This window comes from Lontra canadensis, unplaced genomic scaffold (assembly GCF_010015895.1).
Source record: "Lontra canadensis isolate GAN:19392208 unplaced genomic scaffold, GSC_riverotter_1.0 scaffold10, whole genome shotgun sequence".
In the NCBI taxonomy this organism is placed as follows: domain Eukaryota; kingdom Metazoa; phylum Chordata; class Mammalia; order Carnivora; family Mustelidae; genus Lontra; species Lontra canadensis.
The window spans coordinates 23,650,066-23,673,426 of record NW_022631004.1 but is presented as its reverse complement, the minus strand read 5'-3'; the positions used below and the strand labels follow the sequence as shown (position 1 = coordinate 23,673,426).

At 35.9% G+C, this 23,361-nt stretch overlaps 1 protein-coding gene across 2 annotated transcripts in view; it reads left to right on the top strand.

Moving 5' to 3' along the window:
- Positions 1–23,361, top strand: part of PPP2R2A (protein phosphatase 2 regulatory subunit Balpha) — a 91,745-nt gene that overhangs the window by 52,473 nt on the left and 15,911 nt on the right. For both annotated transcript variants that reach the window (XM_032855791.1, XM_032855792.1), the window contains exons 3-4: positions 5,807–5,904; positions 22,195–22,360. In XM_032855791.1, coding sequence (XP_032711682.1) covers positions 5,807–5,904; positions 22,195–22,360 — 264 coding nt within the window. The remainder of the gene's footprint in view (positions 1–5,806; positions 5,905–22,194; positions 22,361–23,361) is intronic.

Genomic DNA, 23,361 nt, shown 5'->3' with positions numbered 1-23,361 from the left:
TAACAGTATAGAAGATTTGACAGTAAAGGTAAAAAACACTGTGGATATTAAGTTTTCTTACTAAAAATTTGATTGTGCCTTGAAGTGATGTCTTTATATTGCTTGGAATTCAGTCTCTGCCTAAAATTACTGTGTGACTTAGTGCACAGGAGGGCAGTTGAAAGGGAGTCCTTTCTTTTTATTAATAACTATATTAGAATGTTCTTTTATAAGATTAACATAGGCAGTTTTTTCATTGTGAAATAACATTTTTATTGCCCATAGGCAGTATCTTTCTTTTTTCTTTAAAAGAGGAAGTTTTTGTTCTTTGAGTTTTGTTGTTTGTTGCTATTGGTTTGGGAGAACATAGCCTAGTTGATGTGTTACACTGAGACATCCCTTGAGTTTAATAGTGTGACTCTTAACAGTGAGGTTAATGTCTTTGCTTTTAAAAGCATGTTATAGTTACTTTAATCTCTGAAGTGTTCTCAAGTTTTCGTTAATAGTTTGTTTAAAAAGTAGTATCCAGGAATCTAAATTTTCATGAAACACATTTATATTTTCATCCTTCTGCTCCTTGGGGCAGCAGTCCATGTTTTGTAAGATAGTTTTATTTTACCCATAACTCATTGTTTAAAGGTTCAAAAGTAGCTTCGGTCCGGCATTCTTGGCTTTGCGATAGAAGTCAGGGTCTGTGCTGTAATGTTTTAGACTTTCACTGTCCAGTGTGGGAGCCAGGTGTGGCTTCTGATCACAGTATTAAACAGTGCAGATACAAGATACTTAAATTATAACACAGTTTTGTAGAATAACCCTGTTGTGGACTTACAGATCGCCTCTATTTTTTAAAAATGGTATGGAACATTAAAAGGATTATTTTCTAGGAGTGAATTTATTATAATTTTCCAAAAACTGATTACCTGTATTTGGTCAACATCGCCAGTATATAGTGTAATATGGGAGCACTCTTTTTAGAGCCATGCTTCTTCCTCACCTTTTGTGCATCATGGTGCCCCTAGAAGGCAGTTGTGTCAGTATGGCACGCTGAGGTAAAAAGTCTGTTCAGATGGGAGGTTAACAGATTTGGGTGCTTTGCAGTATCCAGTCAAACTCATAATCCATCTTAGCACACCAGTAGGCCGTGGCCTGTGCAGTTCAAAGCTCAGTTTCATAGTGCTCTTCATAAGTGAGGTTTTGTGGTTTTGTAGGCAGCGTTTGGTTTTGTTCTTCCTTTTATTCCTCCCTTACATAGTCACATTTTCAGTGAGACCCTATGAGATCTTGGCATTTCACGAGTCAGAAAACAACTTAAAAAGCATCATCCACAGACTTGGAGATTTAATAGGTGCTTGTGTATATTAGATGGTTCTTACGCTGATACATGTGGCTTAGCATCCTCTTTTTGGGGGAAGGGATGAAGGAATGCCATTGACACCGTGCCTATTTAAATCCCATCACACAAACCAGAAAAATACTTACCTCAAGTATGGCTGTATTAAATACATGAAGTATAAAAATCACAGCAAGGAGGCTACAAGTCTGTCCACCTACCCCTTCACCAGAAACATTGCTCTACACTGTTTAAGCAGTGATTTGGTTGACTATTTCTGAAAATTTCTCTTTGTCCGTTGACTTTTGGCAAGACGAATAATAACAAACACCAGTATCTTTTTTTTTTTAAGATTTTATTTATTTATTTGACAGAGATCACAAGTAGATGGAGAGGCAGGCAGAGAAAGAGAGAGAGGGAAGCAGGCTCCCTGCTGAGCAGAGAGCCCGATGTGGGACTCGATCCCAGGACCCTGAGATCATGACCTGAGCCGAAGGCAGCGGCTTAACCCACTGAGCCACCCAGGCGCCCCAAACACCAGTATCTTAAGAATATCTGTAAATTGAGAAAGTTGTATGCCTTTCACCCATCGTTTCTCTTCCTTCTGAAAGGATTTAAAGTAGGTTGATTTCTGTGGTGTATGGTATCTTTATCTTCGGTTCCTGCCCTTCCCTAATGTTCAGTGTCTTTTGATTGTTAGGCCAGTTATTAGTTGTTTATAGGATTTCTTAGCCTATCAAGTGTGCCTGTTAAAATATTTTGTATCTTTACTGCAGAGTTGTTTCAGTATTAAACATTTATAACATCACTTTACTTTGGCATTCTAGCTGTTACGAAATAACCATTCCTGGGATGAGTGACCATTGTGAGAACAAATTTCTTCTTCTTCTTCTTTTTTTTTTTTTCAAATTTTTATTTAAATTCTAGTTAGTTAACATATGTAAGAACAGATGTGTTATTATTCTTGTTGCAGCTTGCACTAAAATACTGGTCTTTTCCATTCTTCTCTCCCTCCTCTACTCCCCCCACCCCAATAGGCTCTCTGTTACATGTACACAGACACAGACCTACACACTTACTTTGCTTCCCCTCCCTACCACATATTCAGTGACTGCATTATAACTTGCTTCGTGGACCAGTACTGTCTTAAATTTTTTGTATTTTTATTTTTTTATTTGACAGAGAGACAGTGAGTGAGGGAACACAAGTAGGGGGAATGAGAGAAGGAGAAGCAGGCTTCCCGCTAAGCGGGGAGCCCGATGTGGGGCTCAATCCCAGGACCCTGGGATCATGACCTGAGCCAAAGGCAGATGCTTAACAACTGAGCCACCCAGGTGCCCCCAGTATTGTCTTTAGTACCTAGGGGTAGTGTATTAAAGGCTGCTTTATTACTTGATCCCTGTTCTGTCTTCTAAGGATTATTTAGATGTGGATTTCCCATCACCACCATCCCCATTCCACATCTTTCTTCAGCCCTTTTTACTATAACAACCTCCTTTCTGACTGATCATCTCTCAATTTTTTTTCCTGTCCCGGTCCTCCAAGGAGGTTCATTGGAAATAGAGCCCATCTTGCAGAATACCTATCCCTCCTGCTTTTCACTACTCAGCCGGGAAGCTGGTCAGGCTAGTCATACCATCATCATTGACATGTATTAAGGTATAGCCATGACAGCTCATCTACTAAACAAGCAGTTGTGATTTAAGTGAATGCAACAATTTGTACTCAGAAAAAAGATGAAATAATGTAAATACTGAGCAAATCCTGCCTATTATTTGTTAGATGAACAGAAAAATCAATCTGGTGTTAGGTGTGAGCATTTTACCAAGTCAAGAGTTTTAGAGTTCATTTGATGCAGCGTGACTTTATATTCAAACTAAGTAGTTCTTTTGGTGCATTAGCCAAAGAAACCATAAACTAGCAGTGCACTAGGGGAACTTGGCTGAGTTGGACTGACAGCAGAAGCAGTTTATGCTTGTCTGAGGGCCTTGAATTTATTTACGTATTTATTTATTTAAGATTTTATTTGACACGGAGAGATCATGCCCTGAACTGAGGGCAGAGGCTTAACCTGCTGAGCCACCCAGAAGCCCTGAGAGGTTTGAATTTAAAGATAATTTTACTATGTATGATTTTTACCTTATTCCCCAATTTTAGAACCTAACCTTCATATAAGTGAGTCCATATATTCTGTCTGATATCGTTAGCTCCTACTTACTTTCTGTCTCAAACTGTACTGTAACGTACTTTAAGTGAGGGGACTTTGTATGTTTTAGTCATTTAACATATTCAGTACAGAAGTAAGTACAGTACACAGCACCAAATAGAATGGCTTTAATGTTTGATTTCTTTCTTTCTTTCTTTGTTTCTTTTCTTTCCTTTCCTTCCTTCCCTTCCTTCCTTCCTTTCTTTCAAGATTTTACTTATTTATTTGACAGAGATCACAAGTAGGCAGAGAGGCAGGCAGAGAGAGGAGGGGAAGCAGGCTACCCGCTGAGCAGAGAGCCTGATGTGGGTGGGGCTCGATCCCAGAATCCTGGGATCATGACCTGAGCTGAAGGCAGAGGCTTTAACCCACTGAGCCACCCAGGTGCCCCTAATGTTTGATTTCTTAATTTGTCCCATTGCTTGTGCAGTCGTGTGTTGCTCAGTATTTACATATTAAAATTAAATATTTAATATTTACAGTGTAGCTTTTCCTACATTATTTTATTGTTGATCTTTAGTTTTTTACCGTTGTGATGGGAAAATAATACTTGGTGTGATTTCAGTCTTAAATTTGTAGTATTTGTTAGATCTCTTTTTATGTGATTTAATCAGGGGATTCTCTGTACTTGAAGAAAATATGTATTCTGCTTTTCTTGTGAATGTTTTATATGTATATTTTAGAATCATGTATTCTGAAGTATGCTTCAAGTAAAAAATGTTCTTGTTGAAAAAGAAAAATAATTTTAACTAAGGGTATTCATTTAAAATAAATCATGTCAGAGGTGAGATGAGTGGGGGATGGGTGAAGCAGGTGAAGGGGATTGATAGTAAACTTAATCATGATGAGCACTGAATATAGAATTGTTGAATCATATTGTACACCTGAAACTAATATAACACTATATGTTAACTATGCTGGAACTAAAATAAAAAACAATAAAATATAGAATGGCTTTAAGAAGTATTTACATGTGTTTGGCTTTACAGAGTAGTGCAGTATATTCAGTTTACAGCTTTACGTTACATACGCAAACACCAAACTTAATCTTTCCTCCTGATACCACTGACCATGGGAGGCTTCTGGAATAAGGTTTTTAACCTGGAGGTGGGGTGCTGTCCATGCCTTCTGAAAGGTATATGCAAATTTTTGTGCACACTTAAAACATACGCAGTTACATGCTGTGTAACTTTCAGTAGATTCTCAAGAGTGTTCTAAAAAGGTAAAGTGTCTTGGACCTAGGCAACGGAGAAAGCAAAGAAAGCTTTCCAAAATCAAACTGGTCTTGGAAAAATCACTAAAAAGAAAACTATAAAACTCAGTGTTGTATGGATTATTGATAAAGATATGTTAGTGATTTTAAAATTTAAGGTAGACAGCATTCTTTATTATATCAAGTCAGCATCCTTAAATTCTTACAGTGAGCCTGTGTAGACCAGAAAATGACTCTTTTCTTGTAGGAAGTTTACTTACTTCAAGTGCATATGACGTAGTCTTTAGTAATTTGGCTTAATACTCTGTAGTGAAGAACTTGTTAGTAACAGTGGTAAGTTTTACACAGTAGCTGCTTTATCTTAATGCCTAATTCTGTAACTTGCATTTTTTTTTTCCTTAGCAAAAGGGCTCTAGTGTCAAAAAGCAAGTGAAAAAAAACCCTTTAATTTTATTTGAACTTAACTGTGTGACTAGCACTGACTTCAGGTGTAACATGACTGATTCTAGTAGCCTTTGTGTTGCCACAAGAGCTGTGCAATATTGAAGGAGCAGTAGTGCAATGCATTTCTGCTGTATGTGTGTTCTGTTCGCAGACTTTTGTTTGAGAGGCCATAATTTGAATTAATAATTTTACTATTCTATCTGAAATCACTTTTACATTTAAAATTTTCCCCCATTTCAGTTATATCTGCTTTAATTTTGTAGGCTGCCTTTGGGTTTGCATAAAGAACTTTATCAGAAGTATATAAGAAAGAAAATTAACAGAATTATTAATGTTTAATGATGCGATCAAAATGTTTCACAAATTGTTTTAGTGAAATACCAGTAACCCTCTAGTATTTAAGTATTTATTACTTCTGTACTTATTAAAATATTCTCATATTGATTTATTCTGGAGAGAGTGTTTCTTTGGAGAACCAAAATGTTCATGAAAGAACCTTAGAATTACTTATTTCTGATGATGGTTTGATCTATATGCTTGGAACATGTTAGGGAAAACATGCTAAGTTTTGAAACTATTAAGTTGGGAAAGAAAAACTAATATTTTTCTCTTTGTTTTTGTTTCAATTATACAGCAGATATAATTTCTACGGTAGAATTTAATCATTCTGGAGAATTACTAGCAACAGGAGATAAAGGTGGTAGAGTTGTCATCTTTCAACAGGAGCAGGAGGTAAGTGTTTAAAGTTTAATATCTAAATTTCAGTTTGCTCTTGGGGCTAGAACTTGTGTTGCACTGAAGTATCTCATCGAAGGATGTTCGCTTTTTTTTCTTTTGAAGAAGTACCTGTTTATTCAAGCAGAATATCTTAACTGATAGATAGCTCTGCTTTTCTTAGCTTTGTGTGTGTGTGTGTTTGTGTGTGTGTGGTTTTGATTTAAAAACACAGCACTTTAATTGTTAGAAGATCTGGTTACAGAAAGGAGTGGGAAGTGGTGGAATTAATCCAAGAGTTGAACTGGTTTTGAAGCCTTGGTCCCCTGTACCTGCGCCCCCCCCAAAAAAAAACTCCGTAAAGCAAAATTGCTTTGTTGTCTTCTCAGTGCCTAGTTTGCTTTGTGTAATTGGGGTGGGAGGCTAGTTTAAAGGAAAAACTGCTCACTTATTTTGATATTAGTTCATACTAATACTGTTACTATGATTTAAATCGGTTTTAAATGACAATTGCATGTATACCTATGTAATGTAATTTATAAGCTCAGTACCCTTTTTAAGATGAGTTGATTTGAAAATTGTTTCCTTTTCTCTTTGAAGAAAGGAATTTCTCATTCAAGACTCTTGAGATTAAAGTGAGTTTTATTTTGTTTGGGTATAGCTTAGGCACACTTCTAAATCTGATTGACAGGATTTCTCACTAAAATTTTATGCTGAACAGAATTTGTCACACTAGATTTTCCCTTGTTCTCTCCCTCCAGTTATAGATCAAAGTTTAAACCTTATTTAAAATAATTTGCTTTGAAACATCCTGTCCCTGTCTGTAGATCCAAAGAGGGTTAAAATAATGTGCATAAATTGCAAGGGTTTACAAATAGATGTCTAAATCATAACAGGGAGTTAGGTTTTAAAGGATTGTGAAGTTCCTTAAATAAGCAAAGAATCTAGTAATAATACTACTACTTTGCACTTCTATAGCGCCTTTGACCTGAGGATCTCAAAGTGCTTTACAAACACTAATGAATTAATCCTCACAACACCCCAGTGAGGTAGGTAATTTAATTTTAAAAGAAATGATTAATAGTGTCTGATTAGAAGATGCACAAACACTAAATATGTCTCCTTTTATTATTTTTTTGGTTGGAAGACAAGATGAAAAGACTCAAGCTTTTCTTGTCAGAGACTGTTCTTGTGGGAAGTGGGGTTGGGGGTGGGGGCAACATCAATTTTCTGTTCCTGTTTCAAGCAACTAAAATCTTGACCACAGGAATCTTGAAATACATAGAGTTGAAATGGAACCTTACAGATCATTACAGTTTCCCTTTCTTTATAAGTGAGAAAGTCAAGATACTAAGAGATCACTTGATTAGTGGCAGAACTAACAACTAGAACCCAAAACTTCTGACATGTAATCTTTTCAGTATTCTTCAGTGTCTTTCATGTTAGATAACCAAAAAATGAATGTTAATTTTGTTACTCAGAATTTGAGCTGGCATTCCCCTAAGCATTCTGTGCCCTTGAGTTTTTTTGCCCTTTTTTTTTTTTTTTTTTTTTCCTGGAAGTTAATGACTTGTCTATGCTTTGCTTCTATTCTAAAGAAAGGTATTTGGAGCTCTCGATAAATGTACTCAAGAGTAACAGTTGAAGCTGTCAGTAATACCTTAAATTGGAATAAAAGGTCTAACACGGAGTTACTTGAAACTGCTTGAACTTTACTTGTATTGGGAAACAAAATTTTTGAAGCATATAATTTCTTTGTGAAATGTTATAGGAGATTCTAAAGTACTGATACTTATTTTTAGGATTTTATTTATTTGGTAGAGAGACAGCGAGAGGGAACACAAGCAGGGGGAGTGGGAGAGGGAGAAGCAGGCTTCCTGCGGAGCAGGGAGCCTGATGCGGGGCTCAATCCCAAAACCCTGGGATCATGACCAGAGCCGAGGGCAGACCTTTAACGACTGAGCCACCCAGGCACCCCTAAAGTACTGATATTTAAAATACATGCCCTGATAACGAGAATCAGCAAAATGACTTTTTGAGAAGGGCCACTGGTACCTATCATTCTTAACTGCATTTAAGAATTCAAGACCAATTCATTATCTAGAACTTCAGATTAGTATTGTGTCCACTGAGAATTACTTAGTGTGAGTATCAGTATTTTTAAGTGATAGATTAAATGATGATGTAGTGATTGATTTCCTTCTCTGAAACTTGATCTTGTTAATATTAATATGGTGCCTGTTACCTAATTTATTTTCCACATTTTAAAGCTGTATCTTTTACTGGAGCTTCTAGTATAGTGCTTTATTCAGGACAGTCACTCTTTCCGTCACTGATACCATATGTGCTGCTTACATCTAGAGGCACCTTTATGTCAGTACCTAATATATTTAGATTAGATTTTTATGAATTCACACTTACTACATCTGTGAAACAGTGATACAGTTTGAAAAGTGGCCCTTTCCTAGTTTTTAGATAATCATAGGAAAAGTTTATATCAGAAGGCTGCATTGTTTAGTTTAATAGCAGAGCTCTGGAATTAGGACTTTGATTTCTAAATTTCAGTCCACCTTCTAACAATCACAGCTATTATGCATACATTTCAGGGCACACTGGTGCTTGTCCATGGAGTACGTCTTCACCTCTGATGATGATGCTAGCCTGCTCTGTTTGCAAAACACAGTGGCATTTGCATTATTGTCTTTATCTTCTCACCCATTGGCTGGGTGAGAACTTCACTTAACTGACATATCAGACTGATACCTTTAACTCTCACTTCTGTTGTGCTTCAAATGTGGCAAGACCCCTGCCTGTCATCCTGTTAGGTACCTCTTGCTGCCTGTCTCTCTTTTCCCCTGTCAGAGAAACTAGGTATTCATTTTGAGGGTAGGTCTTCATTCAATTCAGTATATTTCAGCCTGGTGATCCTGTAACATTTTTTGCTGTCATTCAGTAATACTTTTCTAACTCATACGTGCTTTTTTTTTTTTTTTTTTAAGATTTTATTTATTTATTTGACAGACAGAGATCACAAGTAGGCAGAGGCAGGCAGAGAGAGAGGGGAAAGCAGGCTCCCTGCAGAGCAGAGAGCCCGATGCGGGGCTCGATCCCAGGACCCTGGGAATCATGACCTGAGCTGAAGGCAGAGGCTTTAACCCGCTGAGCCACCCAGGTGCCCCTAACTAATGTGTTCTTAAAGTTTTCTGTTTGGTAGAATCTCTTGATAGAAGCAGTCATGTAGGGAAATTGAGGCACAAGGATAAGATGATTTCCACGAGGCATCCTTCCTCTTGTGTTTTGATATCCAATCAAGTGTTCATAGCATGTCCTGAAATAAGTCAACAGTCTTACTAATTTATTGTCATAGCTTGTATGTAATAGCTTTTCACAACAAAGTAGATGGTGGGATATATTTTTTGATAATGAAAATATTAATACAGTTGTTCTTGGCCGATTCCAAAGCCATGTTAGGTGTGCTTGGTTTCTGTACTTTTTAGGGGAGCTTTGTTTTTATGGGTGCTCATATTAGGTGGTTTGCAGTTGTTGAAATAGCTGGTTTTCTCTTGACTTTGGATTGCTCAGATCTTCAGTTTTCTCTAAGGCTTTCTGATGTACACGATAAGTTAAAGTGTGTGGGGAGTGATTTTTTAAAGGAATAATTAAGGAGAAAGGTGAGAAGGAGAATTTTTCCTTCTTTTCAGTTCTTCCTAGATTATTATAGCCTTTGGTTTTTGTTTTCTATGAGTGCTAGTAATTTGCTAGGATTTTTCTCCCTTCTCTGTCTCTCTCTCTCTGTTTGTTGCTTTGTGGTATTCCTAAAGCTGCTCAACAGGATATAGAAGAAACCTTAGAAATCATGCTTATCACAAAAGATGGGTGGGGGTTTAAAAGATTGAATTTTCTTTTTAAATTATTTGGAAAGACTAGAATGGGGCTCAAAATCAACAAGATGTTGCTTAACTGAATTTAACTATTAATTAAATTAACTATAACTTTGTCTGTACAAAGGAGTTGATCTAGTTTGATATTTAAGTGAAGGAATAGATCCCACTCACTGTTCTAGGGTGATGTGGCAGCATTCACTTAACGTGGTGTATTTACTGAGTGCCAATCAGAACAGCAGATTCAACAGTGCCAGTGAGGAATGGTCAAAGGGACTGAGCCTGTAATAGCTGGGAGAAGAGATGATTTAGAGTCTTGATGTTTAGAGATACGCGTGAGAAGAAAATGATTAGTTTATTTTGTATGTGGAAATAAATGCACAAGAGCTGGATGCCCTTCTATCAGGAGTATTATAGAAAGAATACACTAGAAGTTCAAGAAAATGCCACTGTGGTATCTTCCAAATCAACATATCTATTAAATGAGATTTCTTTTCTAAGCTACCAGGCTTTCACTGTCTTTTTTTTTTTTTTTTTTTTTTCCATTCTCTGTTTGACCTAAGTTTGTGTTTTTCAGAGTGCAAAATACTGGAATTACCAGGGGACGTATATTTCAGATGCAGATTCCTAGGCTGTGTCTCTGAACCACTAAATCAGAATGTCTGGAAGCATGAGATTCCACTTTTACTTTTTTTTTTTTTTTAAGTCCTTTGGGAACTTCACCGGATAGAAAATGTAAAATTGAAATTGTCTATATTCCACTACCAGGGTAATGATACAAACTCTAAAATATAGCTTCAGGTTTATATTATCTAAAAATATGTTTAAACTGTTTTCCCAAGGTAGATTTTATGATACATAGAGAAAAATGCACAAAATCACAAGTGTATAGTTCTGTGAATTTTCACAAAACAAACACACTTGTGTAGCTCTTCCCCAGATCAAGAAATGGGATATTACTAGCATATCAGAAGCCTTTTCTGTCCTTTCTTGTCACTACTACCCTCTACCAAAGCTAACTGTGAACTTGTTTTGCCTGTATTGAACTTTATATGATGCATTCATAGAAATTAAATGCTAAAATTTACAGGATTTTTCAAGGGCTCTCCATCTTTGGTGTCATGGATTTTCTCCAGCCTGGTCAATTCCGTGGACTTCTCAAAATGTCTTAGATGCATAAAATACATAGAAGGAAACTATATTGAAAAATACTTTCAAGGTTAAAACACATTGAGTAATACGTGTTTTTTGTGGACAGCAGCTGGGGTGTGATTTTAAAACCTGTCATTTCTATAGTGACAAAGTCACAGGTACTCCTAATAATGATGGTTTATCGCCTCTATCCATAATTAGAAGAAATGCCGAATTTTAGCTGGGCATTAGTGGGATAAATACGTGAACTTGCACCACATCCAAGTTCACAAAATCCCTGGGTTCTGTCCATGGATAAGATTGTAATAGGGCCCCGATTTAACAGTCCCTAGTAATGTAATCTTCTTTTACCAATAAAGAGATTAGGGGCCCAGATGATGGGCCACAATCAAACAGTTAATAAGGTGAACCCTTATTCCCTGTCCTGTTTACCTGCCTGTAGCTTTTCCCATTTCGACCTGGGTATAGCAACAGTAGTTTTTCTCCCAGGCCTGCCTAGGTCGCTAAATCTTAATTATAAATCTTCACAGCAAAACACTGAAGATGTATGCATACTTCCTGTCTGTGTCTCAGTGTATCACCAATTTATAAATGACTTGAGATCAGAGAAGATAATTAACTTTTCTAAGATCACACAGCTAGCGAAGGTGGGTAAAAGCTAATTCTGTATAGGGACACCTGGGTGGCTCAGTTGGATGGACGACTGCCTTCGGCTCAGGTCATGATCTCGGAGTCCCGGGATGGAGTCCTGCATTGGGCTCCCAGCTCCATGGGGAGTCTGCTTCTCCCTCTGACCTTCTCCTCACTCATGCTTTCTTTCACTGTCTCTCAAATAAATAAATAAAATCTTTAAAAAAAAAAAAAAGCTAATTCTGTATAAATGTTAGAATACCCACAGCGCTGAGTATTGTTTTCAACAAAGGAAAAAAATCTGTCTCTGCTAAGTAATGAGACTAAGTGGTATAAATCACACAGGAAAATCAGGTTCATCCCTTAATAATAATGAAGAAAGTACTGGATCTTAGCTTTTTAATAGTAGCCATTAATGAATGATGTCTTCTCTGTGGTAGGCTTAAGGAGGGAAAAATTAAAAAGTTTGAATTGATAGTTTAAATACCTGGAGAAGCTGTAGTCTTCATTTCTGTTTGTTCATGGATTCATCCAGCTACCTCACCTCGTTCATCTGTCTGTCTACACATTTCTGTCCAACTAGCTGTCACACACTTATAAACTACCTATTAATTTTTGAGGTTCTATCTCATTTAGAATATTATATTTTTCAAAAGTGGATTATCATTTAAAGTACCTTTGCTGATTGCTGAGCTTGTCAGAATGGTGGTCACTAAACAACTGTTAGACAAAGTAGGATTCATTTAAGTGTTATTTTTCTTAACACTAGATTGGATCTTGAAAGGATATTTTGACATATTAAAGTAAAATTACTTTTCCACTTCACCTCTTGCCCAGAAATTTGAGTTAACCATATTTCTTATATTGTCCTCCCCAAATCCCAACAGCAACAAACAGATCAAAATCTATCAAACTAATAATACCCAGTAATTTTAGAATTTACTTTTTCTTCCCTCTTCTATCGTCTCCTCAACATCATACAATACTACTTCATTGTATTTTTCTCCTAAGTAATTTTTTATCTCTAATTAAAACGTCAGGGGGATGCCTAGGTGGCTGCCGATTGGACGTCTGCCTTTGGCTCAGGTCATGGTCCTGGGGTCCTAGGATCAAGCCCCAAATCGGGTTTCCTGCTCAGGGGAGAGTCTGCTGCTCCCTTTCCCTCTGTGCTATCCCTCTATCTCAAATAAATAAACACAATCTTAAAAAAAAAGTCATCATACTCATTGTAGATAATGTAGGAAATAAGGACAAGGTGCAAAGAAAGTATCTACAACTACCAAACAAAAACAAACACTTTTGGTGTGTTTTTAAGTTTATCTTTCTAAAATGATGTTATAATATATTTAGGGTGGTGTGGTTTTTTTCTCCCTTGCATAATGTATGTAAAGACCTTTCATGTCGTCAAAGATTCTGAATCATCATTTTTAATGATTATATGGTATTCCATTACTGATTCCATTTACTATTTAATGTAGTCTCTATTTTTAGATACTACCTAGAGTGTTTTATTTCTTGTTTTCTGTTCATTTTTTGTTTTCTATCATAAATGACGCTATAAAAATATTCTTCTGGTGGAATCTTTGAAGAACTTATTACTGCTTTAGAACCTTCTAGAAATTAAGTAGCTGGATCTAAGGTTGTGCACATTTTTAGTCATATTGGCCAGATCTCTTTTAGTAAATTTTACCGATTTATACTTCAACCAAAAATTTCTCAATAGAGATAAATAAAACAAATTGGTAGTTGAAAACATATTTTTTACTGGGTTTTAGTTTTACCTAACCTCTTAATACTTGGAGTTCTTAAAATTGTTTGCTCTATGCCCTGTTTTTCTGTTGGTGTGTTTGTTAAAATGATTCTCATAGGCCACGTGTTGTGAGGAGAACAAGTTTTATCATGACGCTGTGTTTTTCAGTTTTGTAGATTGACTGCCTTTAACTTTTGTTCACTTTTTTGTTTTTGTTGTTGCTTTCCTGACTCTAAATTATTTAGACATTTACTCACATTTCATTTGTCCCATTTCAATTCATTATATGGTTGAGATTTATTACCCTAATTAATACGTTTTCAGGATCTTCCCCGCCTCTGCTTTCTGTGCCCACTCCCAAATTGACAGGCATGTGATTCCAACATATTTAGTGAAAATCTTTTCACAATGATTGTTTTAAATGTATCTTTATGAAACAACTTTTTTTTTTTTTAAGATTTTATTTATTTATTTGACAGGGAGCACGAGCAGGGGGAGCAGCAAAGGGTGAGGAAGAAGCAGGCTCTCCACTGAGCCGGGAGCCCGACACAGGGGTCGGTCGATCCTAGGACCTTGGGATCATGTGTGACTTGAGCTGAAGGCACACGCTTAACTGACTGAGCCACCCAGGCTCCCCTCATTTTTCCCATATTGTAATTGAGTTGTATAGACAGGTTTTGAAATTCATTGAAGTTGTTTCTTTCTCATATATCTCTTTATGTTCTTTTCAAAATAAGTGACTTGGTCAGAATAAAGCGTGTTGGAGGTTTCCTAATTGAGAAACTGACTTAAGGCTCCTTGATTTTGAGGCCATTAAATGTTTAGCTGTATCATGTTGTTTCTAAGCCGCATCATGTTGTTTCTAAGCCGCATGATGTGGATTGATTGGACTTCCTACCTATCTGGAAGAAAAACTGATATTTCAACATTACTCACTTTCTCTTTTAATTCTCAAAACTGCCCTGTCACACCAAAGGTAGTGAGGATAAATTCTGTTTAACACGTGAGGAAATTGAGGTCTGAAGATTTTATATTTAATGAATCTGTGAGGTAAAAACACACAAAATTAGTAGAAAGAATTCTTTCTCCCCCCCCCTTTTTTAAATCTTAACATTAAGTGGGGTCCATCTGCTGAATCTTGAAACTCAACTCCTTAAGAGTCTAAAAAATTGTCTATAAAGTGCATGTTTCTTAGTAAAGTATGTATATAGTAGGCACTCAGTGAAGGGGCACAACTTACTGAATGTAATTTAGTAAGTTCCTGCAAAATCTTAAGGTATTCCACCACTGTCACTGTTATTGTGATCAGTTTATAAAATGTTTGAAATTTCTTTTTTTGTTTTCTGTTTACATCATTGATGTAATTGGTGTTGTGATTTGATTTATTCTAGAAAGTTCCACTTGTTTGCATTGATAGTGGCTTGTTATCAGATATAAATTGATTTATCTCACTGTTCCTGAATGGTCCTTTTCACAAGTCTCTTAAACTACTTTGAAATAGAAAACAAATGATTCCCTGACAAACCTAAGATTAAAGTAGCATTACTAAACAGTAACTAAGTTTTAGTAGTGTTCTGTTTGGAAGCTTAAAAAATATCCATTCTCATTTATATGAGATGATTGAAGTATACAGTTCATTTTTACTAAAACTTATGTATTGTTCAAGGAGCAGAGGAAATCCTACATTTTCAGAGTTTCATCTAAAAAGGAAGAAGTTAGTAAAAGCACAGTGCAGTTATTTATATTTAGAATTAACTGTTAATGGACTATCAGGTGATGTTCTTTTCCAAGATCATTTTTAATTCATTATACTTGATTTGTTTATCATGGAAAATATGAACAAATGTATCATTTTCACAAAGAAAAAGATAAAAATCCAAAATCATCCCATCTCATGAGTAAAAACCAATTTGTGCATGTTCTGGGTGTTTTTGTTATTGTTTTGCAGAATGAGAGAGAATCATGTTGAACATGTCATTCTGTAACTTTCAGTTTTTATATCTGTTGATGTTTACTCAGGTTAATCTAAGTGAAGTGATGAGACTGTTTCAACTATTGAAAGGAAAGGAATACATGTGTAGTTGGAAGAATATGTCCAGTCTGTTTTTATAACTTAAGTGACAAAAGTGCCAATAAAAATGTAGTTTGTGGGCACCGCAGAGAATGGGTACCAGGAAGCGTTGTGCCTAAGTTAATATGGTTGACAAACATTGATTTGCGATTGGATGTAGTTGGCTCTGTAGTAATTTCATAAGTCATTTGATGGACATTGAGGTTGTTTATGCATTAAGTTGATACATCTTTGCATATATTATACTTTGAAGTGGAATTGTTGAGTATCTGTTATTTTTTAAGGCTTTCAGTAAGTATTGACAAATTATCCAGAAAGGCTGTAAAAATTTATACTTCTGCTAGTAGTATATGATTTTGCCCATATTTCAAGGAACATTAAAATTTTTTTATTCATCAGTTTAAGGACAAAACATTTTTCTTAATTTTGATTACTGATGATCAGTTATACATAAATATCTCACCATTTTTTATATAAATTGCCAACTTTTGACCTTTGCCATCTTTCAAGGAAAGGTGTTAATATTTTTCCTAGTGACTTTTAAGGACTTTTTATACATGAAAGACCATAACCTATCATAAGATACAATTTTCTTGCTAGTATGCTTCTTTTAACCTTTAAATATTTATTTCTTAAGTTAGATATCAGCCTTTCTCTGCTCTTTGCTTGTGATTTATACTAAAAAGTTCTTCACTGTCAAGATACATAGAAATTCACCATTGTTCTTTCATTTTGGTGCTTTTACTTATTTTTAAGAATTTAATTTTTCTTTCTGGAATTTACTTTCGTATAAGAAATGAAGCTCAGTCCTCTTGTCCAATGGTTGGTTGGTTCTAACACCATTGAATTTTATTATTGTTTTATAAATTTTGTTTTGGTTTGCTTAAACCTCAGGGGCCTACTTGAGTGCATGACATACCATAGCAAGGTTCTCTCTTTAAGGAAACGAACCTGTACACATAGGTGTGCAGACGCACGTACTTTGCACATTACCTCCTCCTCATGTGGATAATCATTTCAGTGTGTTCTTGTAAATATGTATTTTGTTTTTGTGTGCTGAATTCTTACTCAACTATAGCAAAATATTCTATAACATGGAACTTTTCAACCGTTTCCAACTATATGATACAGTATTGCCAACCATGTATATGTTGTTGTACAACAGATCCCTAGAAACTACCCCTCAGCCCTGCATAATCGAAACTCTATAACCACTGAACAACTTCCGGCCCCCTTTCTCCTCCCAGCCCCTGAACCACCATTCTCACTTGCTGTTTCTATGAAGTTGGCTACTTTAGGTAACCTCATATATGTGGAATCATGAAGTATTTGTCTTTATCTGCCTGGATTGTTTGATTTGGAATTATTTCCTCCTGGTTCCTCTAAGTTGTAGCATATGATAGGAGTTCCTTTTTATAAGGCTGAATAATATTCATGTGTGTTTGTATGTCACATTTTCTTTATTCATTTGTCCATCAGTGAACATTAAGTTTGCTTCCACCACATGGCTGTTGTGAATAATCTCTTTCAGATCCTGTTTTCCGTGCTTTCAGATATATACCTAGAAGCAGAATTGCTGTGTCACAGAGTAGTTTTATTTAAAAAAATCACTCCCTGGTACTGTTTTCAAAGTGGCTGCACCTTTTGTGTGCTATATTTATTTTTACACTTTACTGAAATATACTCAAAAAAGCACACAAAGCATTAGGAGATTATTACACAGCAGACATCTAGGTCAAGAAAGAGATGGACCACTTGGGTGGTTTAGTCGGTTAAGTGTCCAGCTTGTGATTTTGGCTCAGGTCATGGTCTCATGGGTCGTGAGATTGAGCCCCAAGTGGAACTCTGTGCTCGTGGGGAGTCTGCTTGAGATTCTCTCTCCCTCTGCCCTTCCACCCGCTCACGTGTGTGTGCTTTCTCTTCGTCTCTCTCTCAAAGAAATACATAAATCTTTAAAAAAAAAGAAATAGAACTTCCTGCCCTTCTACATAACCCTTCTCATTCCCCTTCCAAGTCACTGGTTTCTTCTTCCTCCCCCATAAGCCTATTTATAAGCCTGTCTTCTAACACTTAGTTTAATCTATAATTTTAGAACTTTCTATAAATAGAATCAGGCAGTAAGTGTTGGGTCTGGCCTTTTGTCTGAGTATTACCTTTGTATAGAAATAATTTGCTCACATTCATTGCTGTATAATTTCTTTTGTATTGCTATATTATAGTTTATCCATTTTGTTGTAGAAGTGTACATTTTGGTTGTTTCAGTTTGTGGCTATTAATAAATGCAGCTATGAATATTCCTGATTATGTTTTTTGGTAATATAATCATGCATAAAATTATGTCATGGGGCAGACAGAAGAGTAAGAAGTGGTTCTGCCAGTTTTATTCTCATGAACAATATATGAAAATTATGGCTGTTCCACATCTTTGCCAGTGCTTCATTATTGTCAGTCTTTTTAAAATTTCAAATATTTTTGGAGGTTTTAAGTATATCATACTGTAATTTTAATTAAAATTTGTTGGAAGAATTTTTCACTCTGTGTCTTACCTTTTCCCTTTTCTCAGTGGTGGATTTTGATAAATAGAGGTTATTAGTAGAATAACACAGTACAGTTTATCAATGATTTCCTTGAGCTTACTGCTTTTTCTGTCTTGCATCAGAAATACTTCTCTACACCAAGGTCCAGGAAGACATATGTGCCAGATCTTTTAGACGTGTGCTTGTCTATTATGGTAGTTACTTGCTCCATGCGACTGTTTAAATTCTAATTATCAGGTTCATTTCCTTAGTCACAGTAACCACATTTCATAAAACAACAATGTGGTTAGTGGCAACCATATTGGACAGCACAGATACAGACTATTACCGCTACAGAAAGCTATATTGGGCATTGTTGTCCTAGAACCTGATTATTGAACATTTATATTTGTTTTTGTTTTTGTTTTTAAAGATTTTATTTATTTATTTATTTGACAGAGATCACAAGTAGGCGGAGAGGCAGGCAGAGAGAGAGGAAGGGAAGCAGGCTCCCTGCCTAGCAGAGAGGCCAATGCGGGGCTCGATCGCAGGATCCTGGGATCGTGACCTGAGCCGAAGGCAGAGGCTTTAACCCACTGAGCCACCCAGGCGCCCTGAGGTTCATTTTCTTACATATGAATAGCAAATTAACCAAAACCATTTAATGGTAAGACCATCCTGGTTCACCAGTGCTACTTTGTTGTAATTCAGGGCTATTTCTGGGCCTTTTATTCTATTCCTTTGGTTTATTTGTCGGTACTGTGTGAGTACCACACTGTCTTCATTACTTTGTTCTAAAACTTGGTCATGATATAGTATCTTTTATATATTTATAAATTTTGTTTGTTGAAATGTGTGATTTCTTTTTTTTTGTAATGTGTGTTTTCAGTATATAGGAAAAATACTGTATCTCACATCTCATTCAATACCCTACTTTTTTAAACGAAGAGCTATGTTTTCAAGATCCTTTTGTCTTACTATATGTACCTCTAACCCATTTCTTCTGATTTCTGCACTGTACTCTAATTACTGGGTTAATTCCAACCTCCTTTACCATACCAGCACCAGCTTTTATTCTTTTTGGTCATCTATTGAATGCCTGTTACGCCAGGCACTATGACATGTATTGAAGGATAAAGCACTTCTAGATTTATTTATTTTCATATATAAAAATATTTTATTTAGCTGTATATATAATTCTGTAAAGAGATTGGTTAAGAACATAAGTTCTCTAAGTGGTCATAACAAGCTACGATAAAGGGAGTTGCAAACAGCTATGCAAGAAAACACAAATATGCAGCATTTCTACAATGTGTTGATTCTCTATGTAGGAGAATTTTTAAAACAAAAAAGCATTCTGTGATGCATTTTTGGGGGGCACAGTGTTAAGAACAGGGAATTATATTTCCTTTTCTTCATATTTTGTTCACGGTACTTCGTTTGTACTTACTCACTGTCATGATCATTACAATAATATAAACGCATCCCTCTCCTCGTTTTAGGCAGAATCTGATTGCTCACTTAAGGCAAAAGCTCACAGCTCTCTGCAGTTCACTAAGCTAGTCTCCATTTATGCGTCTCTTTTATGGCTGCTGCTTTTTGTTACTGCTACTGTCATTTTTGCTGCTGTACTTTGTTCTTGTTGATTTGTCTTTAAAAATTCTTTCACTGTAATTTTAGTGGAGTTTCAGGGGTGTGGATGCTAATATATGAGCCCAGGCTGGCATTTTTAACCTTGTAGACATAACTTTCATCTTCTGTGATGTATTTTTTTTCTGTTGAAAAGCAACAGTGCTTCTTAAAATCCATTAAGACTGTTAATCACCTCCATGGTTTTGTTTTGTATTCTGTAATGGATCATGTTTAGACCCGTGTAGTAATTATTGAGTCTTTAGGATGATGGTTTTTTTTTCTTTTCTGTTTTAGAAGATATGTTCATATGTTTGTGTTTTTCTTACTTTTATGTTGTGATCCATATAGATATAGTTTTTACATATAGAACTATATGTGCTTGCCCTTAGTTCTTTATATTGCTTACCTAAGTTATGTGGACCTTAATTTCTACTTTAAGTTTCACTTACATAAGTTACTTGAAGGTAGAGATGCTGTGTTTTTCAATCTCCATACTTCTAGAACCTGATGTGTACATAGTACCATAGTTTCTTGTTTAAATTCAAAACATAGCATTCATGCTAAAAATCAAATTGCTATTTTGGTTTTTTTGGAGAATAACATGACAAACTATTTATTTACATATAATGTATTACTTGTTTCAGGGGTACAGGTCTTGATTCATCAGTCTTACACAATACACAGTGCTCACCATAACACATACCCTCTTCAGTGTCCATCACGCAGCCACCCCATCCTTCTCACCGCCTCCACTTCAGCAACCCTCCATTTGTTTCCTGAGAGTAAAAGTCTCTTACGGTTTGTCTCCCTGTCTGGTTTTGTGTTGTTTTATTTTTTCCTCTCGTCCCCTATGATCCTCTGCCTTGTGTATCAGATTTTACACATCTGTGAGATCATATGATTGTCTTTCTCTGATAGACTTATCTCACTTAGCATAATACCGTCTAGTTCCATCCACATAGTTGCAAATGGCAAGATGTCACATTTTTTTGATGGCTGCATAATATTCCCTCGTGTATATATCCCATCTTCTTTATTCATTTATCTATCGATGAACATGTGGACTTTTTCCATAGTTTGACTATTGTGGACATTGCTGATAAAAACACTGGGGTGCATTGGATTACTACATTTGTATCTTTGGGGTAAATAGCCACCCAGTAATGCGATTGCTGGGTCATAGGGTAGGTCCATTTTCAACTTTCTTAGGAACCTCCATACTGTTTTCCAGAGTGGCTGCACCAGCTTGCATTCCCACAAGCAGTGTGAGAGAGGGTTCCCCTTCCTCTGCATCCTTGCCAACATCTGCATGACAGACCTTTTAAAACAGCAATTTTCCATAGAAGGCTTACGGAATTTCTCTAAAGCAATATTAGCATATATATATTTAATAGATAGGGTTATTTGATTTGGTGTGTAAGTATGATAATGAGACTAAGGTTCGAATCGGCAGTGTGGATTATGTTTTATGGTATGCCCTGCATTCTTTATATTGGCAAACTCAATAATTGATACTGCTATCGGAGGGTTCAAATATAACTAGAATTATGAATGACAATCCAGATAATCAAACTGCGGGGGAAAAAAAACCCAAAACATGGTTTTAAGATGATGATTCAATAAGGTTTTCTTTCTATATGGAGAACAATAACTAATGAGCCATTCTTATAATCAGGTAATCGTAAACATTTCACTTGTTAAATTCACTTTTACTTTAAAGTAATTGACTATCAGTAATATCTTTTGTTTATAAACTGTTTTCCCATAGGTTCTTAGAACTAGACTTTTAATGTTTTTGATGGAAAGGTTTTTAGTTATGTGGTAATAGGTTGAAAAGATGAAATTCTTTCATGGTTCTGATTCTCACTTTTGCAAAGGTATTAGTGTTAACTGAAGTAGTTCACAAGTAGTCTCTATCCAATAGCTTAAACTATATTCACTCACACTGATAACTAAATGAAAGAAATCAGTGTGTTCTAGGCTCATAAGAAGGCATACTTAAGGACGGGAAGCAATTGTTGATGGGTTTGTGGAATGACGTTTGCTGGGTAATGCTCAATGTGGTCTTTAGTGAGTAACAGAGCTCTGTAACAGTGGTCTTGGGGTGGGAAGTCAGGGTCAGATAATGCCTTTACATTGATGAGAGCTCTTAAATAAGAATTTTTCAGCAGTGAAATGACTTAAAGGCAGGCATGAGAAAGGAAGATGAGGACAATACATCATAATAAATAACTGATTGACCTTAAAGTGGGTGGAGAAAGAGTGCGGTGGCCAGCTGATTCTGACACGCTTATCTTACTTAATCTTCCCTTTTTATTAATTTTATTTAATCTTACTTTTTCAGATGTGCTCCCTCATTAAGGATGCTTAGATTTTTTTTAATAGTTCTCTGCTGTGTATTAAATAATGGTAAAATAATAATCAAATGATCATATTTTAATGTCACTTTTCTATTGAATTGGGCTTAATTGTTATTAGGCTTTATTTAGCTTTTCCCTTTTTGAGGGGAGCTGTTTTACTTATTCCTTGAAGGCCTTAAATATAAAAAACAATATAATTGTATTTAAGATGCAAGTAATTAACCAGCATTTTACAAGGTCTGTTGGAAATTGATTGCATGTTTATTTTTTGAAATATTTTTCAACAATGGTCCAAATATTTTTGTTTCCATTTTAGAACAAAATCCAGTCTCATAGCAGAGGAGAATATAATGTTTACAGCACCTTTCAGAGCCATGAACCAGAGTTTGACTACTTGAAAAGTTTAGAAATAGAAGAAAAGATCAACAAAATTAGGTGGTTACCCCAGAAAAATGCTGCTCAGTTTTTACTGTCTACCAATGGTAAGTGTTAATTTTTTTCCTTTTGTATGCCACTATCTACATATGTCCGATAGGATACTTAGTTCTTTACAAAGAGGGATAGGTGTTCAGAGATTTCTGCATATAGACACTTGGAAATATGTCTTCCCCATAGGGAATGTGTAAATTCTTCTTTTTTTGTCTTCCGTTTTTAAATTCTCTTCTTAGTTTTTAAATTCCACAAAAAGGTCCTCGGGTGTCAGTTTTCTTATGGTGCATACACAGTCTGTAGTGGAAAAAAAAAGGGACTTGATCATTGGATTTAGATCAGGTATGGCTTGTCCCAGCTTGGCTTACTAGCTTTGGAGAGGTTATAGCACTTAAGTTACTTCCTTGTCAGCAAGCTGGAGATGGTAATATCTATGTAGTAGTATTGTTATGGGTAGTAAATAAAATTTCTGGTATGCATAGTAAGTTCTCATAAATGTTAAAGTGTGCCTAAACTCTCCAAAGAATATCTCAAACTATAAATACAAAATACTCCGCCAAAGGATGGTCTCCATTCCAGGATACTTTCTAGAGGAGCACCCTTCCTACTTGATCCATTGTTTAGTTAGGATACAAACTGGAGTCTGCATTCTGCCTTCTTCCCAACAAACCTCATAGGTGGGAGAAGATTCTTCTTAGTCTGCTCGGGAAAAGTTATCAAATAAGAGAATACCAGAATTAAAAGTACTTCATGACAAGTTGAAGAACTTTTCTTTTCTTTTTTAAGATGTTATTCACTTATTCATGAGAGACAGGGAAGGGAGAAGCAGGCTTCCTGTGGAGCAGGAAGCTGGATGCCAGCCTCAGTCCCAGGACCCTGGGATCATGACCTGAACCACACAGGCACCTTCTTTTTGTTCTTCAAAATTTTTTTCTTACGGGTTTTTCTGACTTGGTTAATCCTCGGGGGCTTGGGTCTGAAGAGAACCATTAGAGTGATTGAGTGATTGATGGGGACTTATAGGTTCTGGTTAGCCATTGTCTGTAAAAGTTTA